Here is a 26,772-nt window from a genome sequence, read left to right as displayed (position 1 = left end):
GGGGAGGTCGCCCAGTCCTTTCCTGTCCCAAGGCAGTATCATGGAGGTGGCGGGGCTGGCGGCGCGAGGAGAGGGAGGCGCGCGGTACCAGCTCAACGGCTAATTGAGACCCCCCAGCTGGCGGGGAGCGCTGCAGAGTCTCACGGGTCCCTGCCCAGACTCGGGGGCGGGCCGGCTGGCGGAGGGTGAGGCGCTGGGGAGGGGGCTGGAAGGAGGCGTTTCTTCCCCTGTTCCCTTCCTTGCCCCACAAGTTGGGGTCTGGCCGAAGAACAGCGGGGCATTTTAACGGCTTCACGCGTTAGGAACGTCTGCGAGGTGTTCTGATCTTCCTGACGCGTTTGGCTGTTTTTCCTGGCCAGGTTGGTGTGAAGATGATCTGACTTTAAAGTGTAACTTTCTGACAGGCGGGAGGTAAATGAAATGTCGAACCCCAGCTGGCTAATAGGTGTGTGTTCATGCTGTTTTAATCTTTGTGTTACTGTGTAGACGCTAACATGTTGGGAGGAGATGAATTCATCAGTTCCCCGCCAAGGAAGACTGTCAGGTTTGGTGGGACGTTGACAGATGTCTTGCTGAAATACCAAAAGGTGACTGTACCCTTGTTTTCCTTCAGAAACTCTCTGCAGAGAAGCAGTATTTTCAGTGTATTCGGGTGTTCATGCTAATGTATCAATTTTAAGCATGCAGAGTCAAGTTCTCTGTTGCACCAGTACATGCCTCTTGACTTCAGGAGGGTCCTTCCAACTCTCCTCTCTTTTTCTGGTATTTGGGCAAACTTGTGAAGGCCTGACTTTGAACTCAATATCATCTGGCTGTAACGTGATAACTTATGAATGTCACATCCAGTAAATCCCAAAATTTCAGGGACTGTTCTAAGGCTCAGTGGCTAGAACCCTGTTGATTTTGGGGAAAATCAGAAAACTGAAGGGGGGAAAATGGGGGCCATATGGAGCTCCTGTCATCTGATTAACACAGCTACAGCTTCAAGCACCACTGCATTTTCAAACAGCTGGTTGATGGTACCCATTAATGCTTTTCAGCATAGCATGATTTATGTTCCAAACAAAAGAATAATGGTGGTAGAGTGTGGAATGGGGGCTTGTACACAGCCCCGGCAATGGGGGGAGAATGGGGGTTCCTGGTATGGGGGGAATGCAGCACACAGAATTCTTTGTGGGAGAGGATTGCGGGGATCCTGGAAGTACACAGAGCCCCTAGCATGGGGTGGGGGTGGGAATGGGAATGGAAGACGGAGCCCGTAGCATGGGGGGGCGGGGGAGGGAGGTGGGAATGGAAGACAGAGCCCCTGGCATGGGGGGAAACTGGGGACCCTAGTATCAGGGGAGATTGGGAATTGGGCACAGAAACGCTGGGGTGGGGAAAAATTGGAGAAAACTGGTATGGGGGGGAAGGGGCTACACAGAAATTCCCCTGGCATAAAGAGTAAAGTGCGGATGGGGGTACACAGAGCTGTTGGCATGGGGAAGAATGGGGGCAGTGTTCCCTCTAATTTTTTACGTCCATGTGCGGAATGAATTTTGTTATGTGCACTAATATGGAGGTGATGTGTGGTGGAGGTGGGGCTGAGGGGTTTGGCGTGTGGGAAGGGGTTCAGGGCTGGGGCAGAGGGTTGGGGTTTGTGGGCTCTGGCTGGGGTTGGTGGCTGTGGGGTGGGTCTGGGGATGAGGGGATTGGGGTGCAGAAGGGGGCTCAGGACTAGGGCAGAGGGTTGGGGTGAGGGCTCTGGCTGGGCTGGGCTAGGGGAGGGGTGCCTCTCCTTGCCTGTGCAGCCCTGTTTAGCCTGCTGCACAGCCACGCATCTTAGAGGGAACTTAGAATGGGGGGTGCACAGAACCCTTGGCAGGGAAGATTGAGGCATATGATGGAAAGGAGTATGGGGAGGGGCACAGACTCCCAGGCATGAGGAACTGGGTATAGGAAGTTGCAGGGAGTCCCTAATAGAAAGGGGAATGAGAGGTTGCGACATAGGGACCTTGTGAGATGTAAAGGATGAATACGAGGAGCCGCTGGTGTGTGCCGTAAGCTTGGCCTATGCAAGCTACAAAGTCTGTGACTCCCTAATATAAGTAAGAAGAGAATTTGACCCCCCCTGAGACAACCTAATCTGAGGGTGCAGAGGGATCACATTTTATAAAATAGTAACTTTACAAGCGTCTTTTTTCAGAAACAAGTTATTTCTCACAAAACAGCATAAGCTAAAATTGAGAACCAGTCTATGAATACTACTGCTGCATTTCACTGGATTTCTAGTGTTTATCAATTGTCTTCATAGCTATAATTATTAAGTGTAAAGAATAAGCTTGTATTTCAAATTGTTTAGGTGTACTATATGGCAGAAAACAGTTTGTGTTTGTTTTCCCAGGGTGAAACTACAGACTTTGAGTTGTTAAAGCACCAGCTGTTAGATACAGAAATAAAGGTAAAAAATTGGCTATGAGATCATTTCTATTTGGCTTTTCCTCTGAGACTGAATGTAATTGAGGGGCAAATTGTATTTGCTTAATAACAATTAATAAACTTAATAAGATTAAACTTGGGTCAGTTTAGGGCAGTGCTTTTTTATCTACCCCGACTGTATTTGCTTCATACTTACCTTTTGATGACAAAAGTATTTTTAAAAATATATTGCAAAGCGATATGAATGTTACAGTGTGCCCAATGCTGTATTATTGGGTTGCTGTGTTTTTCCCCCCTCAAAAATAACAATAAATTTATGTGTGTAATCCATTTCTGTGGGGTAAACTTGATGATGAGGGGGCACTGACATGAAAATTTCCTCTCAGTTCTGCTACTGCTTTCAAATCCTAATTTACAGCATCCAAGGCCCAATTGCTCCTTCCTGCAAACCTCCCCCCCCCCCCCAAAAGAACAACAACAACAACAAACAAAAAAACCCAAAACACCTGAGACTGGGGAATGAAGACTAAGGATCTTGGTGTGGAATTTCCTCTAAATTGATCCTGTAGTTCGGAGGAAGGAGAGGTGATAGGAGAGGGTGTTGTTTGCATTAACCATCTGTGGAGGAAATAAGTGGTTTTTTCCCTCTGAGAATCTGTGGGTCCTCTGAGATCTGTCAGAGGTTCAGGGCTGTCCATGCAAAAACCTTATGCTTCTGTACTATCTCCAGAGTCCAAAGCTGGTCTCCCCAGGTCCATTGGAGCTATGATGCCAGCAAGTTCCTGTCCACTGCTTAAAGGGTTGATCCCTCAGCACAGAGGGAGCTCTGTTTAGGAGTTAACGTAGCATGAGGTTATATTGACTCCTGGGCAGACTCCCTCACGGTTGTTGGGGAGACAGCATGCTTCACTTGGGATGCCCATAATCTCCCCTCACATGCTTGCCCTCTTCAGCACTGCAGAAAGCATTGTACAGGTACAAGAGAAGAGTGCGTATAAGGAAGCAGATGGTTCCTTGCCTGCAGGAGTGGTCAGATTTGCATGCACAGTATCATCCCCTCAAATGGATTCTGAGGGGTAAAAGCAGGCACCCAGTCTTTTGAGTTCTATTTTTACATTGTATGGTGGTTTAACGATATGGACAAATGCAAGTTCGGGTAAAACAATTAAACTTGCTTACTGAGGTTCAAATTTAAACCTACATCTTTAGATGTGAGAGTAGTGTGTTCATTTACTGTGCCATTATATTCATTCTTGAAACAGAAGTAGATTTAAGCTAAAATGTCTGTTCTCCCAGTGATCTTGTCTAACTCACACTAATGGGAGTTCTAGAAATTCATGACATGTAGACGAGGAAATAGCCACTCTGTTTATAATTGTCATGTTTGATTTGGGTTTTAAAGATTTTGAAATTGGCTTGTAAGGTCATATTATTTAATTTGTTTTATCTGTCTTGTCTGATTTATTTTAAGGATGCCCAAATCATTAATTGGCTGCAGGAATTTCGGGCTTCTGTTGCCTACTTGACCAAAGACTTTGAGCAGCTAGTCAGCATTTTGTTGGTAAGTATAGTATCCAGGTATTACATCTGGAGATCAGGAGTTGAATTCTCAAAATGTCTTTGTATTTCACATTATTGTTTCTAAGAGCATTCTATTTGCAATAATACAGAAGCTGCCATGGTTGAGCAGAAGTCAAGATGTGGTGGAAGAATATTTGGGATTTCTTGGTAATCTAGTGTCAGCACAGACTGTGTACCTTAGATCATGTCTCCGTATGATTGCTTCACATTTTATACCACGTAAGTTTCTTTTGTCATCTTTTATTCATTATCCAAATATTAGGTTAGCATGTATGCAAAATTAGAATGCTTTACTGAAATTATCATTTATGTGTGTCATATATTGTGAATTTATTTGGACTACTGAAATACAGTAGAGAATTATTTTAACCGTAAAGTCTTTAATTTACCTGGAGTTTTAGAAAACTTGTTTTAAATCGATAATAGAAACTCTTCTTCCTAAAATAACTTGAGTACAAATTATACTAATTTTCATGAAATGACACAACTGAAATGAAGCTAGTACTATAAAATCTTCCCAGCTCCCAGAATGGAAAAAACCCTGTGATCATCTTATGTTTTTGGTGTAATGTAGATAATATTTTGGGGCTGTAGTTTAGATGAGATCTTTCTTCTAATGATACTTTGATCTGTGCCATTGAGACTGTCATCTTTAAGTTTTATATGGTTATGTAATAATTATCCTCTTTCCTATCAGCTCGAGTAACCATAAGGGAGGATGATGTGGATATTTCAGATTCTGATGATGACGAGGAAAGTGAGTACTAATGCATCATGGTTTAAGTATGCTCTATTAATTCTTTTAGCAAAAATGTTTGTATATGGTGTCTTTTTGCAGACTTTTTTCACTGCAACTTTAATGGTGATGTGTACTATTGAAAACCTATGTAGGAAAATGAGACATCCCTTAGAAAAAGTACAAAGTATACCACCTCCTGCACTTGACTGCACACAACTTCCAATGAAATCAACTGCATGATAATCTCGCCCTTCTGATCCATTGCCACTAATACAGTAGTTGTGGTATTGAGATGAGTGCATAGGAAATACATTTCTATTTCAAAGGCTTAGAGCCATGATTGTTATAAAAACAAGTTAACTTGGGTATTTTTTTGTTTTCCTTTGGTTTAGGTAAATAAAATATAACCAAGTCAGGGTTGAGGGGCACTTAAAAACCTTTGCTAGGTTCTTGCTTTTATCTGTTTGAATTTCTGCAGCAAACATAAATGTTTGTAAGATATGGATTTCCTTTCCTTCTCACGCTCACTTATGAACAGTAGTTGACTTTGTCTAGAATGACTGTCCTGCATAAATTCTGCTGGTGGCTGTGTAACTACAGCTCTAGTTTTCTTATAGGAGTGAGGTGAGCCTTCTGTGCGCTTTTTCCTCCCAATATTGCACATCTTTTTTAAAAAAAAAAAAAAAAAGTGTAATCTGATCCTTTAAGGTCTGTATAATTCCTTTAAAAGTCAGTGATTATCTTTCTATATACTTTAATTAGTTTCAACCCATAGTGAGTTTAAAAAAAAAAAGTGGAAATGTGCAACGTTGTGGGTGAAATGTGTGCCTTTCTTAGCATGTAGTCAGACTCTGATCTCTAGGGAGATCAGTGATGTATGGGATTGTAATAATATCTTGTGGTGGTGATGGTTATTTAGGGTTGACCATGGTTCAATATTCACTGTATTGTACATGTAGACAGTAACTTTGGAAGTAAGGAGACTCCAAAAGCCAACTTTGGTAAATGTAGTTTCCCTGGTGAACTATAAAGCATGAGTGGCTAGCAGAATGTATTTATGCTGGCTGCTAGAGTAGCCCCTTGCATGTAACTTGATAAGGGAAATAATTCATTATAACAACTCATTTTTTGTTTTGATAGATCTTTCTGGAAATTTTAACACATGTCATAGAGCACTGCAAACTATAGCAAAATATGTTCCTTCGTAAGTATATCATTCCACAGTTTTGTATGTCCTTTTTGCTAATACATAGCTTTGTTTCAGCAATCGGCGAATGTAAACTAATTGATTGAGCAAAGCGAGGTTTAACTGGCAACTTTATGGTATTTGCTTGTCTGTAACGTAGTAATATTAGAATGCTGCATCTGATCAATTCCAGAGTTTCAGGGACTATTCTAGGCATCGATGACCACAACCTAATTGATTTTGATGCAAATCAGAACAATAGAAAAGCCTGAATCAGTGAAATATCATGGCCCCCAGGCTGCTTGGTGCTGCAGGCAGAGGAATCTCTCTGCTGCCTAAACATATCGGAGGCATAGGCGCCGACTCTGTGGGTGCTCCAGGGCTGGAGCACCCACGGGGAAAAATTGTTGGGTGCTCTGCACCCACCAGCAGCTCCTCACCCCGCCCATCTCAGCCTCCCCCCTGAGCGCGCTGCGTCCTGCTTCTCTCCGCTCCCTCCCAGCGCTTACGCCGTGAAACAGCTGTTTCACACGGCAAGCACTGGGAGGGAGGGGGTTGGAGGAGGAACGTGGCGCGCTCGGGGAAGAGGTGGGACTGGGGCAGGGATTTAGGGAGGGGTCCAATAGGAACAGGGAGGAGGCAGAGTTGGGGCGGGGCCAGGACCTCGCAAGCACTCACCGGTGCCAAGGAAAATTGGTGCCTGTGATCAGAGGTAGCAGCTTAACTTTCTGCATAGGGTGATTGTCTGTAGTCTGGATTCTTAACAGAAATATAAGAGCCTTTACAGGGAGGGTTTGTAGTGGGAGAGCGGGGGAATGATGGAAGAAATGGGGATTCAGAGAGGGAAAGAGCAAGAGTGGGGGCGGGGGGAAGCAGCAGAGACTAGAGGGATGGTGTAGAAGTGCTGGTGGAAGCAGGAAGTGTGAGGAATCGAACTCGGAGAGGATTGATGGTGGTAGGAGAAGCAGAGACTCCAAGGAGAGTGGTGGTGGGGAATTGATGTAGGGGAGAGCAGGCACGGGGAGGTGGGTGAAGAGGACAGCAGGAAATTGGGGGGTGGGAAGTGGTGGTAATGAGGGAAGCAAGGGCCTGCAGTGGGAACTGTATGTGTGGGCAGGTGTGGAAGCAGGAACTGGTAGTGGGGGGAGTGGAAATGGGGGAGGGGAAAGCAGGCTCCTGGAGGGAGGAGGGAATGGGGAGAACAAATACCCTGCCATGAAGGGGCAAGGGCGAATAGGGGCACACAGAGCCCCTGACATAGGGGAGTGGGGAGAATGGGGATGCACACAGAGTACATGGTATGGGGGGGAAGAAAGGGATTGAGGAGGACGCATCGTCCCTGCCGAGGGAGGAAGAATGCAGGACAATGATATGGGGGGGGCACACTGAGCCCCTGGAATGTAGTGGAGAGAGGAATGGGGGACACAGAGAGCCTGGCATTAGGGACAGGGTAGTGGGAGTTGCAGGAAACCCCTGAAATAGAGGGGCATGAGAGGGTGGCACACTAGGAGCTTGTGGGGGAGAACAGAAGAATGCAAGGAGCCCCTGGGTATGCTATGCTCTCAGCCTACAGAAATTGTGAAGTGTGTGACATCCCTAGTTATAATAACTTGGCGCTGGTTTACACCGGGCGGGGGGCCGGGGGGGGGGGCAGGTATCGATCTAAGTTACACAACTTCAGCTACGTGAATAACGTAGCTGAAGTCGACGTACTTAGATCGACTTACCTGGGTGTCTTCACCGCGGTGAGTCGATTGCTGATGCTCCTTCGCCTGCGCCTCTCACCGTGGTGGAGTACAGGAGTCGACGGGAAAGCGCTCGGGGATCAATTTATCACATCTAGACAAGATGTGATAAATAGATCCCCGCTGAATCGATCGCTGCCCACCGATGCGATGTAGTGTAGACATACCTGCAGATACAGTTAGGTCAAACAAGCTTACAGCAGAACTTTACCAAGAAACTGTATAAAACATAGTAATGCTTTTTGTATGTTTAGCAAAAGTATTCGGTATCAAAACTGGAGAGTAAAAATTGCAGCACAAAGAAAAATGTATTCCAATGAGCAATTCAAAGGTTGTTAGTGATTTGAATTGTTCTGAACACACTGAAGGCTTACTGTGCAGTCAACCTTCAACTTTTCTTTTTGGTGTAGCAGTTCTTTCTTGTGATCTGGTAAGATCCTTATTATTAGAATCCTGGTTTATCTGTACGTACTTCAGGTACAAATCAGGGTTCCAATTCTGCAGTGCGTTGCATGTGACCTCTTTATCTTCATGCAGTCCTATTCGCTTCAGTGGCTCTGCATCTGTGTGCACCACAATCCAGGTTCAGCGCATAGGCTTCTGTGTCCTCAAAACTAACTAGAATCCAAGTCAGCACAGTAAAGCCAACATAACGTAGCTTGAAAGAATGATATGTCAGATAAATATAAAAGGCCAAATGTTCTCCTAATATGGGAAAAGTGCTCAAAAATATCATTGCAACTGACTGCAAAGAACTGATTTTACTTCGCTTAGTAGGGAGATGATTGCAGTTGTGTGTAATGGTAGTTCATGTGAAACTCTGGTCCTTGACCAACCACCACTTGGAAGCATAGCTTACTAGCATAGCAGAAGCCATGCTGCTGTTGATTCCTCTAGCTGTGCACTGAAAACCCTTTGTTTGTTTGTTCCCTTTGGGAGGAATGTTAATGCTTACCTCGGTTGCAGTAACTTCAGTGTGGATTTCCATATGGAAATCTACTGGGTAGATAGGAGACAATGCTGCGCAGAGCAATTGCTTTCCATCCTCTCCCCCCCGAGAAATAATGGATTCTGACAGCTTAATGTTAATATTGGAGGAGCTTCTGTGGAATCAAGTAATGGAAGTGTGCTTTCTAACTTTTTTTTTCTCCCATTCTTGCCCCTCCCAAGATAATGGTGGGGGAACTTTTGATTCTATAAAAAATTAACGCTTTTTTGTGGAAAGTTATATAATACATTAGTGCCCTATAGAAATATCTTGTACAATTTGTTATCCTACACCTGTAAAAATCGAACTCTCTTGAAAAATGCTTGTTCCAAACTTCACTTGTAGAAAGATTCAGTACATGCACTCTCTGTTTCTTCTGTTTTGGGTAAAGCGTCCTGTATTTTCTTTTTTACAGAACACCACAATTTCTCATGCCGATACTTGTGGAAAACTTTCCTTTCATTAATAAATCAGAAAGAACTCTGGTAAGAGCAGGGAGACTATTTATCTTTTTAAAATGTATAAGTAGTAGAAAATACCATAGTTTGGCATTTGATACATTGCATAGTCTAATACAGGTGCTTTAGTGTTCACCATATTGAATAATGTAAGTTTAATATTGTTGAGTAATTTCAACAAAAACTATCCTTTTTCTGTAGTTGCTTCGTTGATACACACCCACTGAGAGGAGGATCCAGTAGTACAGTCAGTTATTAAGGTTTCCCAATACTTCCCATTATAAGACCTTGTTTTCAGTTGCTTTTAACTTTGGAGAACTTGAATCATTTGAACTGAAATTTTCTTTCTGGGTGCCTGCCTCAGGCAATTTTTTTTTTGGGGGGGGGGGGGGGGGGCGGGAAATTTCAGCCAAAACAGTTAAGCTGTTTCTGAGAATGAGGCAAGGGGAAAAATAAGTTGTTTTGCCCATGTTAAAAACTCCTGGTTCTTTGAAAACCTCTGTCACCCCCATTCCTTGGAGCAAGGTCTTGACTATGAGTTGGCAGGGGGAGGCGGAAGTGGGGGGAAGAGCTTTTTGTCAGGGTTCTGCCTTTTGCCATCCCTGTAAAAATTTCCACAAATTTATCCAAGTTATAAACCTTTGAAAAATGAGTGGTTTGTACATGTTCAGAAGGGACTTCTTAGATTTTAGCAGCTAAACCCCCAAAGATTCTGTGAGCCAGACTGGGGCTGAGCACTACTTTTCCCACAATTCCAGGTCTGGGCTGCTGTGGTCCATACTGGGTCCAGGCCCCTGAACTGAGAGCAGGGAGCCTGTCTCTCCTGTGCTTTCAGTGACCCCTGATAGCTCCAGGCAGTGTGGAAGAGGATTCAAATGCAGAGTGGACATGAGCAGAACCTTAGGGGTTTGGGTGGAATAGATTAGGACAAGGAGTCTGGTGGAAAAGGTGGGAAGGGGGAACTGGGGCTGGCAGGTTGGGAGAGGGGAAACTGGGATTGGGAGGTTGGGTTTGGCTGGGCAAGGAGACTGGGACTTGGTGAGGGAAACAAGGAGAGATGAGGACTGAGAGCCAATATTGTTGGTGGGGGAGATGGGGTCTGAGGTCAGATGAGGAGCTGGTGTGGAGGGAACTGAGGCGGGGGACAGGGAGGACACTGCGATTAGACAAGGAGCCCATGGAGAGAGAGTGAGACTGGGAATCAGTGGGGATGGGGAATGTGGGTGGGGAGAAAAAGTTGTGACTGGAGGCCAAGGCTTAGGGGAGAGACAGATCAGATGAGCAGCTGGGAGCAGGGGAACTGGGACTGGATGGGGGAGGGGAGACTGGGACGGAGAGTCTGGCAGGGTGTGACTAGGACTGGGTAGGCAAAGAGTGGGACTGGGATGAGGAGTCAGGGATGGAGAAAAGACAGGATAGGGACAAGGACAGGAAGCAGAGAATGGGGCAGAAGGTGGTGTGCTTTGTGGAGGGAGGGAAATGGGCAGAAAAGTCTGCCTCCTAGAGAATGTTCCACCTCCCCCCAGAGCCTGGAATGGAACCTAAGTTTACTGAGTCTCACCATTCCTCTGGTGTCAGCAAATACCTGTGAAACCCACTGGCAAAGTGTCCCAGCCCTGCCTGCTGTTGGTCCATGTAGATGACAATCTACCAACTGTTCTCGTTACTATTAGGTCAAGTGGCAGAGGGGTGGTGGACCTAAAGGTCCCAATGCTGCTGCTGACCCGTGTGGTATCAGTATGATGCCACATGATGGAATTTGTTTTTTTTTTTCAGTTCACTTTTTTTAAAAACCTGAGAAGTTACACATAATAACACAAAAGAACATAATCAAGATTGCAAAGTCAAGCACTCAAAAGTTAGGAAATGCCATTAAGTTTGCTTGTGCAAACTTAATTTCGGTTCTATGTGCGTATGCTTTATGATACAGTCTTTAATACATGATCAATGCTATTTTTTCCACGGGACCCTTGCCTCAGTCATTGCACAGGATGGGCATTTCTGCAGATGAATCAGGGTTGTGTAGTGAAGGAGACTGTTGTCTGTAGAACTCCTGCTTCATTTTTTTTGCAGAAGTTGGAAGGTTTGTAGTGAATGAGGCAGGGGATTCCAAGAAGAAAGAGAACAGTCTCATGATTAAGGCAGTTCAGTGCTACCCTGGATAATTGGATTCTGTCCCTCTGTCACAGAGTTCCTATATGATGCTAGGCAAGTCAGTTAAACCAAACTTTTCGCAGATGGTCACTAATTGTGCATTCCTCATTTTCTGGGTGCCCAACATGATTCCCTTGGGTTTGAGTTGCAGAAGCAGCTGAAGTCATTAGGAGCTATGCTTTGATCATATAAAGTGCTATATAAACTCTGAAGTGTCAGCTCCTAAGCCTCTCACGTTAGGTACCCAAAATAAATGGAAACTTTTGATGTTAATCTCTCTGTACATCAGTTCCCCATTTGTAAAATGTTGATAATAGCCCCTTATCTCACAGAGGTGTTGTGAAAATAAATTTTATTACGCTATTACCTAGGGAGGTGGTGGAACCTCCTTCCTTAGAGGTTTTTAAGGTCAGGCTTGACAAATCCCTGGCTGGGATGATTTAGTTGGGGATTGGTCCTGCTTTGAGCAGGGGGTTGGACTAGATGACCTCCTGAGGTCCCTTCCAACCCTGAGATTCTATATTCTATTAATATGTGTGAAGCCACAGATACTATAGTGACTAGCACCATAGAACAACCCATGAGGAAATTAATAATTCTGTCTTCAGAGCAGGGTTTGAATATTGGCCAATAAACAACACATGGGGTTTATACAACAAACAGTGAGGAGAGAACTAAATATTCAGTAGCTGCTAATTAAATGAGCATTGTGCTCACTGAATGAGGCTGGGGTCCTAAGGAAAAAATGTACGTGGTAATGTAATTAAAGGCTGAATCACAATGCATATTTACAAGGGGGCCAAATTAGGGTACTGGTGTTTCCTAACTTTTGAGTGCTTGACTTTGCAACCTTAAAAACGTTCTTTTAATGTAGTTTTGTGTGTGAAAAATATTTTTGTATACATACACACAGTTTGACTCTTAACCAAATGGGAGTTAAAAACAGTAGGACACTGGTGAAGTCACCTGTTTCACAACACTTCACTCTCCTAGGTTTGCTGTTTCTGAATTGTCAATTGTTTGTTTTAATGGACTAAATAATGTGGGACTTACAATTTCACTATATCAGTTCACTTTAAGCAGATTTCACTTTTGCACATGTACTGTCTAGATGCACTTGAAAAAATAGTTATGAAAAAGATTGACAAAAGTTACTGATGCGCTCGTCCTCTTGTTTAAGCACATTGTTTGGATTATATATTAACTTGTTTTTAGCAACTCTTTAGAAGTTAGGACAGAACTGTAAGCTGTTCAACTTTCACATCAGTTTCAAATCTTTAGATAAGAGATAATTTGTGGTTCAGCACTTTTGTAGCTATACGTCTGCTTCTTCTAGTTTCTAAAATCCTTGAAAGAAATGATTCTGTCACTTAGAATTCAAGGGAAAAATCTATATTCATTTTTATATTGTATTGCAGGAATGTTATGTTCATAATTTGTTGCGAATTACTGTGTATCTTCCGACACTGAGGCTTGAAATTCTGGAACTTATTGTTGAAAAGCTATTAAAGATAGATGTAAGTATGGAACAAACTATCTTTTAAGAAACTTGATGTCTCTTAAGTGCCGGCAATGACATGATAGTTTTTAATATTAAACTTCAACAGAAATTACACTCAGATAGGGTTCACGGTCTTAAGATACGAAAGGGAGTAAATTAAAATTGAAGAGCTGAAGCTCCACCCTAAAACTGTACAATTGTTCTTAGATGTGGCAGCATATATGATATACAAGATTTGGATTACAGGATTGAGTGTGTGGCACATATCATCATAGGCCTTTTGAATTATGTGGTGTGTTGCATCCACGTACTGGAGATTCGAATCTGGGCCCAAGGATACATCTTTATAATATTCTGCTCTTCATGTGTTGAACATCTGTCCATGTTGCTTTACTATAGGTTTTCACTCATCAAAACATTTTGAGTGATTAGGACTTCATGGGTCTCCATTTTGGAGCACATCAACGTAAATCAATCTGCCAGGTTGTTAGCGAGCACACCCTGTGAAGGGAGTGTCTGCTCCCTCCTTAGCATTCCCAACTCCTGTTTGGTCAGGGATTTGGAGACCATTAAGAAACAGACTCTAGAACTTTCACATCAGTGCAGTGTCAGTAATAATTGTAGGCCACATGACCTGATACTTGACCTGTTATGGCCCCTCTTGCAACCACGGAATTTAAGTTAGTGAAAGTCAGTTTCATGCACATAGCTACCAAATCATGCCCTATGTCGTTTTGCTGCCCCAACCCTTAAAAAAAAAAAAATTAGGAAAATGTAGTTCCTGGAAGTATCTGAGTGAAGTTTTAAGCAGTTTATATTGTGTGTGCTTGTTTATATAGTTTTTTTTAAACATATATTTAGCCCCCAAACTCTGTTAATAGTGTCCTCTGTATCTGACTTAAAGAATATAGTGTGGTTACATTTTCCTGCACCCAAGATTTCTTTAAAAAAATCTGATTTTTGTTTTTCCTTATCTCTATCTACAGGTAAGTGCCCCACGACAAGATATTGAGGATGCTGAAGAAACTGCTAATAATTCTGATATCAAGGAAAAAACCACAGAGGAAGGACTCTTTGACATGGTTGGCTGTCTAAGCACTCTAAAAATGAATGTTTATATTTAAAAAATTAAATAACAGTTAAGAGTCATATTAATTTTTGCTTGTAAAGTGGCAATGAGGTACAAACTTGCTTTGTTATAACTAGGTTGTAAGTGAACTGCCAAGAAACATCCAAATCTTCAGTCAAGTTGGGGATTTTAGCCTTTGTAATATTTTAGTAAGTAGAAAGTAATGACTCAAGTTGAATTTGAGTCATTACTCAAAAGGTGATTGGAAACAATTATACAAAATTTTTTGTCAGAATTTTCAGTTTCATCGAAATTGAAACCTACAGGACCATGTTGATTTTTTGACAAAATTCCACTGAAAACCAGCCAGCTTGCTTGCCTCGCTCTTCAGCAGCCCAGGCTCCTGACTCATTGGCAGCCTGCCAGTGACTGACAGAGCTGTGAGCCTGGAAGCCCCAAGGCATCCAGGGCCCTAGCTCCATGACAGCCTCCCAGACCAACTGTCCTGGTAGTGGGGTTTCCAGGATCCCTGACCATGGAGCAGTCTGCCAAGCAGACTGTCCCAGAGTCGGCGATTCCAGGCTCCCCACCTGGTTGCCTGCCAGGGCTTCCTGTGGCTCTTTGATGGAAAATTTTGAAAATGTTGCTTTTCATTCTGAATTGGAACAAAAACAAATTTCAAAATCCTCTGCAAAATGGAATTACCAGTTTCCACCCAGCTCTAGTTAGGACTCCTGCATGAGAACATTAAGAAACTCAGGGCCTCAACTTTGTCTTAGACTTTTTGAAAGTTGGTACCTCCAGCAGTGCAGTCCCCTAACGATATGCTGTGGCATTGGAAGGAAAAGTTTTAACTACTGAATTGCCATTGTTGTTTTGTGTTAAAACAACACTGAACATTTGAAAGCAAACCCTAATAAATTTTACAGTTAAAGTTAGAACTGTGGGCTGATATACCATTAATAATTTATGTGGGTGTAACTACCATTAAAAACCTATGTCCAGTCTACCTGGTTGCACCATTGGCAATTTACCATAAAGAGTAAATATTCCCAAAGAGTTGACAATTATTAGCCTATTCTCTCTGTGTCAGAGATTGATTCGTGTTTAAAGGGGAATGGGGCTTACGCAAAAAATATGTGCAACTACATGTAAAGCCTATTACAGAGTACTAAGTCATTGACTTAAGTCCATCATCAGTACAACAAAGCAATATTTGTATATATTTGCTTGTAGCTCTTATAACTAAGCTGAACGAGAATTAATTACATAGTTGATGGTGATTATTTTAAATTAAGTTGGTAGTGCTGAACTGACTGAAGTGACTTTGAACAGAGAAAGTATGTTTTGGTTTATTTATAGTGACTGTCTTTGTTGTATAGTACATATGAGAGCTTTTTAACTGCTGCTTTATCTGACAGGAGGAAGATGAAGAAACAAAAGAAAACAAAGATACCTTCAGTACGAGTGACATGATGGCCCATCCACTAGCAGAACGCTTGGATATTTTGATGAACATTCTGTTTTCTTATGTTAAAGATATCTGCCAAGTAGATGGTAATAATTTACCTGAGCCTGTTGTTTTGTTAGTAATTAAATATAACAATAAGAGTTCTGCTAGTGCAGGATTGGTCCTCTAGAATCTGGTTTTTCAGCTGTAAAATTCTTCTCCCAGCAGCATGGTATAGGCTTGATTTTTTTTCAAGCTGTAACAAATATCTGCTGGGCATAGCCACAGTTGGACGATGAGGCAAAGAAGCCAATTTTGGCTTCCTGATGCTGGGACCTGTTTTATACCAGCCCTACTGTACTTTTGAGCAGTCTCGTTAGTTGTACTCTAAAGTATGGCAACTCTCTATACCCTTGCTGAGAATAGCTGGAGTGCAGTAGCAATAGTGTTCTGAGTAACTCACCACCCTGTTCCCAGTCTGACATGTCCCCTATGTCAGGAGCCACACGAGATGAGGTATAGGAGCCAGCTGTGTTGTCTGAGGAATCTGGGGGATTCCTCAGATGGGAAGAGCCATTGGCTTTTCAGCCACTTTGTGCTGCCAGACTGGCACAAAGGGCCAGAACAGTGAAGAGAATCTGGCCCTTCATGTGTTGATTTGAGCCCCTTCTTTCTTTTTCCTGTCTGATCTTTTTTGTTTATACTCAATTGGCCCTATGTATTTATTTTTCCTCCCTTACCTTAGACTTCGCTTCTGTAGTGTCTTGGTACTGTAAAATTTCTGTAATACCCTCAGTGCCCCCTTGCTTCTACTTGATGATTACTCTGATAATTAGAATTATAGATTATTTTTAGGGCTGTCTATTAATCGCAGTTAACTCACGCGATTAACTCAAAAATATTAATCGCGATAAAAAAAATTAATCGCAGTGTTAATCGAACTATTAAACAATAGAATACCAATTAAAATGTGTTAAATATTTTGGATGTTTTTCTACATTTTCATATATATTGTATTCTGTGTTGTAATTGAAATCAAAGTGTATATTATTTTTTATTACAAATATTTGCACTGTAAAAATGATAAACAAAAGAAATAGTATTTTTCAGTTCACCTCCTACAAGTACCACAGTGCAATCTCTTTGTCGCGAAAGTGCAAGTTACAAATGTAGATTTTTATGTTTTGTTTTTGAGTGCAATTATGTAACAATGTAAAACTTCAGAGCCTACAAGTCCATTCAGTTCTACATCTTGTTCAGCCAATCACTAGGGCAAACAAGCTTGTTTACATTTACAGGAGATAATGCTGCACTCTTCTTATTGTCACCTGAAAGCGAGAACAGGCATTTGCATGGCACTTTTGTAGCTGGCAGTGCAAGGTATTTACGTGCCAGATATGCTAAACATTCGTATGCCCCTTCATGCTTTGGCCACCATTCCAGAGGACACGCTTCCATGCTGATGTTGTTGGTTAAAAAAATAATGCGAATCTTAAGCGCATCCGGCATGTAAATGTCTACAGTGCCGGCTACAACAGTGCCATGCAAACGCCTCTTCTCACTTTCAAGTGACATTGTGAACAAGAAGCAGCAGCATTATCTCCTGCAAATGTAAACAAACGTCTTTATCTGAGCGATTGTCCTAATAGGAAGTAGGACTGAGGGACTTGCAGGCTCTAAAATTTTACATTGTTTTATTTTTGAATGTAGTTTTTTTTATATTATAATTCTACATTTGTAAGTTCAACTTTCACGATAAAGAGTTTGCACTATAGTACTTGTATTAGGTGAATTGAAAAATACTGTTTTTGTTTTTACAGTGCAAATACTTGTAATCAAAAATAAATATAAAGTGAGCACTGTACACTTTGTATTCTGTGGTGTAATTGAAATCAATATTTTTAAAAATGTAAAAAATCCGCAAAATGTAAATAAATGGTATTCTATTATTGTTTAATAGTGAGGTTAATCGCATGATTAATCACAGTTAATCTTTTTAATTGCGCGATTAATCGCGGTTAATTTTTTTTAATCGCTAGACAGCACTAATTTTGTATAATTTGTATATCAGAAGTATCTATCTCGCAACCAACCATTCAGTTCAAATTTGAATTTAAATCATATATTGAAATGCAAAAGAAAAGTAGTTATGTTTTTTCTCTTTTGAGATTTATAAGAACAAATATCTGAAAGGGACATTGGTAGGAGGAAAGTTATATTTAATCATACATCTGGCACTAAACCTCAATTATTAAACAAGAATATTTAAAAATCAGATTTATTTTTTGTATTTCACTCATCTGGAACACAGATACTGTGTGACTTAGTTTCACTTTCTGGCTGTTCTGCACTAGCACAGTACTGCAATATTTGCATATCTAACAGCTCTGGGGAATGTTTAAATCCAAACCTAAAAAAACCTTAATTTAAATTAATATCAGGAAGCATTTATGTTAATTCTGGGTTTATAGACCCTAACATTTGGAGTCTAATCTGTCTGGTAGTGTTTCTTTAAAATATTCACTGTAATTTTGAGAAAAATCTAAGTGTCTCTGTTACTGGACAAACTCCCCTTCCCCCTCCTTTTTTTTTTTTTATAGGGAAGCTTGATGTTAACAAAACAAAGGACTTGTATCGGGATCTAGTTACTGTCTTTGACAAGCTCATATTGCCAACCCATGCTTCATGTCATGTACAGTATTTCATGTTTCACATCTGTAGCTTTAAATTGGTGAGTACAAGCATACACTTCGTAAAGTGCACCTCTCCTATTATATCTGTTGCATGTTTTTATTTTGTTCTCCTAGCCAAAAAAGTTGTGTTAAGCTGATTGATTTAACTGATAACCCAGTGACAATCCATATCTGACTGAAAAGGCACATTTTTATCCCTATTCTCTTTACTTTTTCTCCCTCCCACCCCTCACTACAAATTCTCCACTGTATGTTGCATATTCAATACTGTGTCTTAAATCACAAATGACTGGAATCCAGACCCATTTAAAGTGACACAGGAAATGCATTCACTGTTTACAAGAACCAGCTTGAACCCGAGGTACAATGCAATACATCTTCATTTATGTTTCTCAAAAAATGTCATCAAGATAGTGAATATATTCAGCCTCCCATTTTGAGCAGGATTTGAGTTACTTACCCTGTTCCAGTCTATCTCCCATATGTTTCTTATGCAATACACTGCTGAATCTGCTGGTAGATTTCCTGCACATAACAAAGTTCAGACTTTGCCAACACAGTGTTAAAAAACAAAAATATGCAAATTCTCAAAGGACATTTCTTTCAGCATTTGTAGGAGTATTTGCATATTCTTTTTTTGTAGTAAACTTTTGGTACAGAAAGTGGGGTTTGTTTGTTTTTTTTAAACACCAATAATGAGTGCACTGGTGTCTGGAGTCTCTGTTTACAGATGGCATCAGCATAAGGGTTAATAGTTTGAATGTGTTTTGTCTTGTTTTGCAGGGGTTTGCAGAAGCATTCTTAGACCATCTTTGGAAAAAATTGCAGAATCCAAATAATCCTGCGGTGATCAGACAAACTGCTGGAAGTTATATTGGCAGCTTCTTGGCAAGAGCTAACTTTATTCCAGTTGTGTAAGTAATGTTGCTAGATCATTTAAATATCTTATGCTTGTATATGGTCAAAAATAAAGGATTTATGGCATATACTAGATTTAAGTATGGAAAGGTAATGTGCCAGTTCCCCATTCACAACTCTGACAATGAGCCATAACTCTGAGCTAAAATGTCCTTATTGTTCCCCTTTTGGGGTTCTCTGAGTTTTCCAAAAAGTTTTTTGTGTTTATGGGATGTGGGTTAATGCCTGCTGGGTGAGGATGAGGTAATCAAACATCAGATTTATCAGAGGTACTGAGAACCTATAATTGTCTTTGACTTTGTTGGAATTGTGGGTGCTCACCCTGTCTAACAGTCAGCCCCTAAACTTATTTTTGAACATACATCTTCAAGAGTGATAGGCATTGTACTAAGCCTCTGAGACATTTAGTGCAATTATTCCTATTCATTGCATAGATTAGTCTCTAGTTTGCGTGCTCAATAGGTGGATGAGTAGACTTTTTTCTTTGTAAATGTTATATAGTATGGGATATTGTCTTCAGGACTTGTGAAGCTATTGTTAAAAGCCGTGGGCTTAATGACTTAATGTTGAACCTAATTTGACATTGGAACCAGAAGGTTTCTCTTGTTTGTGCCTCACAGCTCAGACAAGAAGATTTCCAAACTTTTTATTTGGTGGGACGTTTTGCAAATGATCCTCTCGTGAACTCATCACTCCTACCAATACTTAGATCTTCCTGATGCTTGGGGATCTCAGTATTGTTGCAGACGGTTCAATAACTGCTGGCACAGAGGACAAGACTGGCAGTGTAATCTACTTTATAAAATGATTTCTGTGCTTATTTGCATGTACAGTACACATTAAGCTCCTTTAAATATTTTTAAAATATCTTTCATGCATGAGTTCAAATGGTGTTCTTACAGACTATGTTTCTCCATTATAGTACAGTGAAAGCATGCATGGATTTGTTGGTTAACTGGCTGCACGTATACATTGACAATCAGGATGTGGGGACAAAAGCTTACTGTGATGTTACTCTTCATGGACCTTTTTATTCCACGTGCCAGGCTGTTTTTTATGCTTTAATTTTTCGCCACAAGCAACTTTTGGATGGAAACTTAAGGAAAGGTGAGTACATTCAAAGTGTCAGTAATATAAAATTAAAACAAAATTTATGTGCAAGCTCTAAAAATATTAATTTCCTAATGGTCAGTTTGGTGAAGTGAATTATGGGAAGGTTAAGTAACTATATTTTAAACAAAGTGCATAAGATTTCGTATTTATATTGGAATACAAAGCTGGATAACTTGCTTTTTAGCTAGTAAAAACCAATGTAGATAAAGTCATTGGGCCCACTAGTGGGTGCTTTGAGTTATTTTTACCAGCACAAATTAATATAAATTGGTGGATGGTTCCCCTTGTGGCACAGAGCTGGTGTAGTGGGTCTATGCCACCCCTTCAGTTACTGATACATGAAGTCTGACTGGAGTATCCCTATGCCCTGATGATCCTGGCTGATGGAGGGCCATGTAAGACTGAGCAGCTGAGCATAAATTAGAGCAACCTGCTGCTGTTCTAACATAAACTGGGGGCTGGTCCAAAACTTGGAGGTCTACTAATGAATAGTACTATGTAAGAGCGAGGGGGCGTTTTTAATTGATTTTTTTTGATTATTTGGAACATAAAATGACCATAAAGCCCCATGGCCATTACTGAGCATAACTCTGCCAGACTGGAGAATCTTAATGATGAATTAAGCGTCTACTGTATCTGTAATAGCATATTAAATATGGAATGCTGTTATATCACACAAGCTATTTGTGTTCTCTACTGGCAGAACTCTGACTTGTTCTTTACAGACTTTTGCATTCACCACAAATTTTCTTACATTTATTTTATAATTATTAGTAGAGTCTCATTATATGACAGAATAGCTTGGCCTGGGGACATCCTTGTTGTTTTTCTTTTTTCTCTCCATCTTCTTTAGATGTTCTGCAAGAGCTTCCTTCTATTGCTTTACATGCAGCTGCTTGACAAGTTAATATCCCCAACTGTCCACCAACATTATATGTTGCTTGATGCAGCCAAAACTGTGATCTTTTAAAATTGTCTGAAAAATCGTAATGCTGAATAATTTTTAAGTCACTCTAGAATTTCCACATACTGTATATGTGGCATCATCATATATCATCTGGCAATTGACTGAAAAGGTGTTGCTGCTTTGTTTGTGCAGGCCCTGAGAGTAAGAGCCATGTAATTTGCAGCTTGATCATCTTATGCTTAAAATCTAATGTACAATTTTTTATAGTGAATTCTTGCACATGATTTCAAAGTATTCTCTGAACCAGGAGAAGCATGATCTTGCCCTTTATTACTCTAAAGTAATAATGAGAAATTGGCACAAGGTTGGGAGAGTTCTAATATGAACGCTGCTACTGACTTGCTGTGTGGCCTTAGGGAAAAGTCACTTCTTTCTGTTTCCCGATCTAAAGTAGGGATGATTGTTATCTACCTTCATGGGGGTTGAGAGACTAAGTTTAATCTGTACAGTGCTTCGAACATGGAAAAACACTGTATAAATCCATAGTATTTATTGTACACCATCCTTATTTTGAAGGTTTGGCGTACCTGCAGAATTTAAATTTTGAACGCATAGTCATGTGTCAGCTAAACCCTCTGAAGATTTGCTTACCCTCCATTGTTAACTTGTTTGCTGCCATTACCAGGTAACTATTATTTATTTTTTTTCAGTTTAAATTTTATATGAACCATATCAATCTGGATATATAACCATAGTGTGGTATTTTGAAGACGAACATTTTTTTGTAAACTTGTATGTTTGTATAATGACTATAGATTATAGCATAATATATGATAGCCCCTTCAGTGTTGGAATATTACCTGTACGCTGAGTGGGACCAGTTTATAGCTAATACCGATACAATGAAACCCTGTAGTTAAGTAGAGCTGTTTCATTGCTTTGTGATAGCGCAGATTGTTATACTACTTACAATAAAGTTCAGCTGAGAGTAGAATTGGTTAGATAGACTTCATTTATAAGCTCCCTTTATTCTGATTGTATTGTTAACTCCTGCTGCTAGTCATAAAATGGAAGTTTGTGCTAGAATTTGGATATTTATGTAATATATCTCAACCCACGTTAGTATCTTCTGAATGTACTTGCTTTCCCTGTAGTTAGAGATGCTTACACTTATCGGTGTTTTTTGGTTGTTTAAGGAAATACCAGTTGGTGTTCTGCTACACCATTATTGAAAGGAACAACAGGCAATTTTTGCCAGTCATCAGAAGCAGCAGTGGGGGTGATTCTGTACCGACTTGCACTAACCCGCTTGACAGTTTTTTCCCATTTGATCCTTACATTCTCAAAAGGTATAGATTTCAAATGCAATAAACTAATTTCTGCCTTGCATAAAATAAATTGAAAGAACATACTTAAGGTGACTGTTCTACTCTTCTAAAATGTATTGTTGTATTATAAGTCAAAACACTCTAGTTCTACGTAAGTTGTTTTTATAGGACTGAGACTCAGAAGCTCGTGAATTGGAGTTTGTGCACACTGTAGGTTTTGGGTGTGGGAAAGGGAAAAGGGCCCATCCTCTCATACTGCACTTGTTAAAACGTTATGTTAGGCAAATTTTCTTTTATCTTCCCCTCTTTAATGAGTCCGATTCATAATATTAGCATAACAAAATGTACTGAGGTCCCTCCAAGTGGTAGTTTCTTGCATCTCTGGGATTTGTGCCAGGTGCGAGAGGGCATCTGGTTTGTTTTCAGAGGCTTTCGTTATTAGTTAGATGGGCTGTTCTTGAAGCTCTCTAGCCTGGAATGCTTATATTCTTTGATCCTTGAATATTTGTGCAGATGGGTTCTTTAACATACAAAAGATGACCATCTTAAATAGATTTTTTTCCGCACAAGCCCTCTTCTAGCCTAAAAAAGATTGCATTGAGTCCTTGCTCTAAAGGAATAAAAGTGCTGGACAGAAGTCCAATAAATCCTGTGGGTAGGATTTCAGGCTAGAAGAAAATTATAGTTTGCTGAGGGAGCACTGCCTATGCATTAAAATGCATAATTGGAAGAGCCGTGTTCTGTTCCTGATCCTACCACTAGCAGTCTCTTCAGGAAAACCTATATAACTTCTCTCTGCATCATCTTACCCAGCAGTGAAATGGAGATACTTTACCTACCACAGGAAGTGTTGTCAGGATTAGTCTGTAAAGTGTATAAGATCCTCTGCAAGGCACTAGAGAAATGTAAAGAATTACATAGTACAATATTAAAATGAAATGCCTGGTTCATAACTTCTTGTGTGCAACTTTATTCAGATTATTTGTACTATGCTGCAATTTATGTTATCAGATCAAAGAAGACCATTGATCCTATTTATCAGATTTGGGAAGAACTGAGTACTGATGATCTTCAAGAACTTAAGAAACCCTTTAAAAAGGTAACTCCTTCCTGTCAGAAATCATTTGTGTGTGTGGTTTCTGGGGGTTTATTTTATTTTATTTTTGATTAAAGAAAATAATCTTAAATCCTGAATCAGCTGACACTTAGGGAAGTGTACTCCCAATTGGGAGTAAATTTTTTTTTTTAAGGTCACAAAATGCTTAACGTAAATGGGAAACCAGCACTGAATGATTAGCTATGCAGAATTCTGGAAGTTCTGTGTACATAGCAAATGCATTCTTTATCTACTTGGGCGGGGGGAGGGAGTATCATCATGGCCCTCAGATAACTGTTTGATCTCTCCTTTTGTGGATATATTCATAGTTGTGCTCTGATGCTAGCACTATGGGCCAACTGCTGTGAATCATCAAACAGGTACAATGATATCTCTGTCCTGATTGAAGGAGGAGCTGACATATAGGCTGGTGGGTTAGGATGCTGGCACAGTTCAAGATCAGTGTAGTATAAGATATTTAGTTTTTGTTTTTTCTCATTAAGTCCCTGTGATGATTCCTGTGGATGCTACTTTTAGATCTGTTTTGGATCTCTTCTCTCAATAAACTACAGTTATTAAAGCTCCCCTCTGCCCTGGCAAGATGCCAGCTTCTGCCTATGTAAAGTATTCCTAGAACAGCTATCTCCACATTATCTAATTGTTTCTGCCACTCCTGTCTATGTACGCTTTGCAGTCTGTGTGTGGAATTCTCTTCCCATCTGTCTGCCAAACAGCCACCTCTCTTCATTCAACTTCTTAAAATTGTATGACCTCTGGGAGGCCCACAGGCCATGAACTTATTAAAAAGAAAATCCTCTGGACTTTCCAGATCAGCCAGAGTCTTATGACTGAACTTGAAAACTCTTTGTGGCATGGGGTGTATCTTTCTATACAGTACAGTATGTAGCACATTGTTAGAGCTATTTGAATAATAAAATAGCATTGTTTGTTTATATATGTATTGTGGCAATTGGCCGACTCAGTCTTGCTTTCTGTTTAATTGCTAGACTGTATTATTGCAACATTTTGAATTATTTCAGAGTTTATTTAAAAACACATTTCTGGTTTTCAGCAGGTCCCCCCCCCAACCCCCACCCCCCACGCGCAAGAAAATTAGATAAACACTTTCAACAAACGAATACGAGAAATGCCCAAATTTCCAGGACTTTTCTCCACTTGTCTAGACATATGTACCTGTTGGTCAGATATATGCTTCTCTGTGGTGTGAAATCTACTAGCTGTGTTATGAAGCAGAGACTGGGAGCCTCATGAGAACGGTTTTATTTTACTGGGCCAACTAATACACTCCAGTAAATCTCATGTGGTGTTCAGATAACTTTTCCTAGTGAAGAAATTTAAACCTAAGGCTTGAAACTCTATTTAAGGTACTATAATGTCTTTCTGTTTTCACTAACATTTTCTCTTTGCGTAGTGTACAACTGAAGATGAAGATGACGACTTTCTGAAAGGAGAAACACCTCAAAATGATGGCATGGTTGGAATTCCTCCAAATTCTTATGACTCAAATATTCTGAGCCCAGCAAGCAGTGTAGGATCCCCTCCAGTAACATATGTACAACGGCACCTCTGACTTTGAAAATCAGAAATGAAGTGGATCCAAAGCTATGTGCAATTTTCACTCTTTAAAGAGACTTTCTGAGCAACTTTCTAAACTCTGAAGATTTTACTTGTTTTGGTAATCATATTAAAGAAGAAAGACTCTAAGTTTTTCTTAAACTTGGTCAGATTTCTACAGAGATGTGTTCTGATTAATTTCATACATTGCTAGAAAAGGCTAGAGAATAAACTGCAGTATTTTACAATTTTCATATTGAAATAGTTTATACATAATTTATAGTTATTTTTCTTGACTAGCATTTGTTTAATAATGGTTGCTCTATAAAGATTTACATAGTAAGGCTGAAATCCTGGCCCCTCTTCTCATTGACTACAGTGGGACTAGGATTTCACTCTAAATGTTTAATTGTGTTTTGATTGGGTATGTTTTTAAGTTATCTTTCTAACAAGTAAACTGAGCATTGGATGAGGTACCAGGGCCTGAGTTCTAATTCCAGCCTGACATTGCCTCCCTCTGGCCTTTGACAAATCACTTAGCTTCTTTTCCTCAGCTTCCCCTATCAGTAGAATGGAGATAGGTGGTAAAGCACTTTGAAGATGGAAAGTGCTATTATCACTGCATAAGATTTTGTTGGAAAAAAGACTTTTTAAGTGTGAAAGTTCAGTCTTTCAACACCTCAGACAGTAGTCAGTTTTGAAAGTGACATGAAAGCATCTTAATGTGTGATCATATGATACGTAGTCAGTTGTTCAAGAAATGTTGTGCAGTGCTTTAAGTTCTGGGGATGAAAAGGACTCTATAAGGATAGGTATTTATTATTTTTGGAACTCTATATTTAAATGTGAATTGTGAAACTACAAAAAAAAACCACCTTTGTTTATAGAAAGGAAAAGATGCAATTCTCCTCATGTCACTGTAGGGAATTTTTTTACGCTAACTTTACTTTGCTTTACATAATTGGATTTTTAGGTGGGAGAGGTTTGAATACATATGTAAATAATTACTGCAAAATGAACGGGAAATATCTGCACAATACTTCAGTTTGATTACAAACACTTTTTAAAAAAAAAAAGTATGAGTTTATTCTGTTTGAAAATAGTAAAATTTTAAGTATTTTGGGCCAAATTCTCTTCTTACATCAGTGCAACTCCACTAGTCTGACCTTTTGTTTAGACTCTTATTTGTTAGACTTTCAAGACTTGAGCATTGGGTGGGAATCAGAATAAACTTGACACCTGCAGATACTTGCAAAACATAGACTTATACAAAAATAAATGGAATTCTATATGTGATCTAGCCACTGGAGGATGACACAGGATGTGGTAGTATGGGTTTCAGAAGCACCTAATTTGGCATGTTCCTTCTGAAGGACTGTGTGATGATACTGATGAGGTGGAGACTTTGGATGAGAGAAAGGTTTGGGGATGACATGACAAAATTAATCTTCCTGTATCTATAAATAAACTGGGTGTTTTTTTTTTGGTTTTGTTTTAAATCTCACCCCTTCTGCTGTCATTCCAGAACAATAAAAAGAGAATTGCATTTGAAATTATTTGCCTTATCTCCCAACATAAACATCATCTTAAGCAACAGTAAGAAAAGAATGGCTCCAAAGTGATCAAAACTTTGCATTCTTCCCCATAACACCAATGGCTTTGTCATCATGTTGGGTGAACTCAGATACAAGACTTTTTTCCAAAACATAGTGCCAGTTTTTCCTTCTGGCTAACGTTGGCATATCTTGTATGTGATCTGGGGATTTGCGTGCGCGATTTTTTAAAAATTTTTTTATTCGCTCTAGAAAAAGATTTGCTTTGTGTCTAGATCCATGTTTTGGGACATCTTGAAA

At 40.2% G+C, this 26,772-nt stretch overlaps 1 protein-coding gene across 1 annotated transcript; it reads left to right on the top strand.

Moving 5' to 3' along the window:
• RRN3 (RRN3 homolog, RNA polymerase I transcription factor) lies at positions 1-26,458 on the top strand. Its single transcript, XM_074965410.1, has 18 exons — positions 1-185; positions 487-587; positions 2,384-2,440; positions 3,890-3,979; positions 4,089-4,218; positions 4,697-4,756; positions 5,879-5,942; positions 9,073-9,142; positions 12,688-12,786; positions 13,757-13,852; positions 15,261-15,396; positions 17,890-18,020; positions 18,766-18,896; positions 19,823-20,007; positions 21,497-21,605; positions 22,117-22,269; positions 23,260-23,347; positions 24,777-26,458. The coding sequence occupies exons 2-18, from the start codon at positions 495-497 to the stop codon at positions 24,933-24,935; spliced, it is 1,851 nt and encodes a 616-aa protein (XP_074821511.1). The 5' UTR covers positions 1-185; positions 487-494; the 3' UTR covers positions 24,936-26,458.
• Positions 26,459-26,772: the final 314 nt, after the last annotated feature.

The sequence above is a fragment of the Natator depressus genome, chromosome 10 (genome assembly GCF_965152275.1).
Source record: "Natator depressus isolate rNatDep1 chromosome 10, rNatDep2.hap1, whole genome shotgun sequence".
Taxonomy (NCBI): domain Eukaryota; kingdom Metazoa; phylum Chordata; order Testudines; family Cheloniidae; genus Natator; species Natator depressus.
Note: the sequence above shows the minus strand (reverse complement) of the source record. Positions and strands in the feature narration are given on the sequence as shown.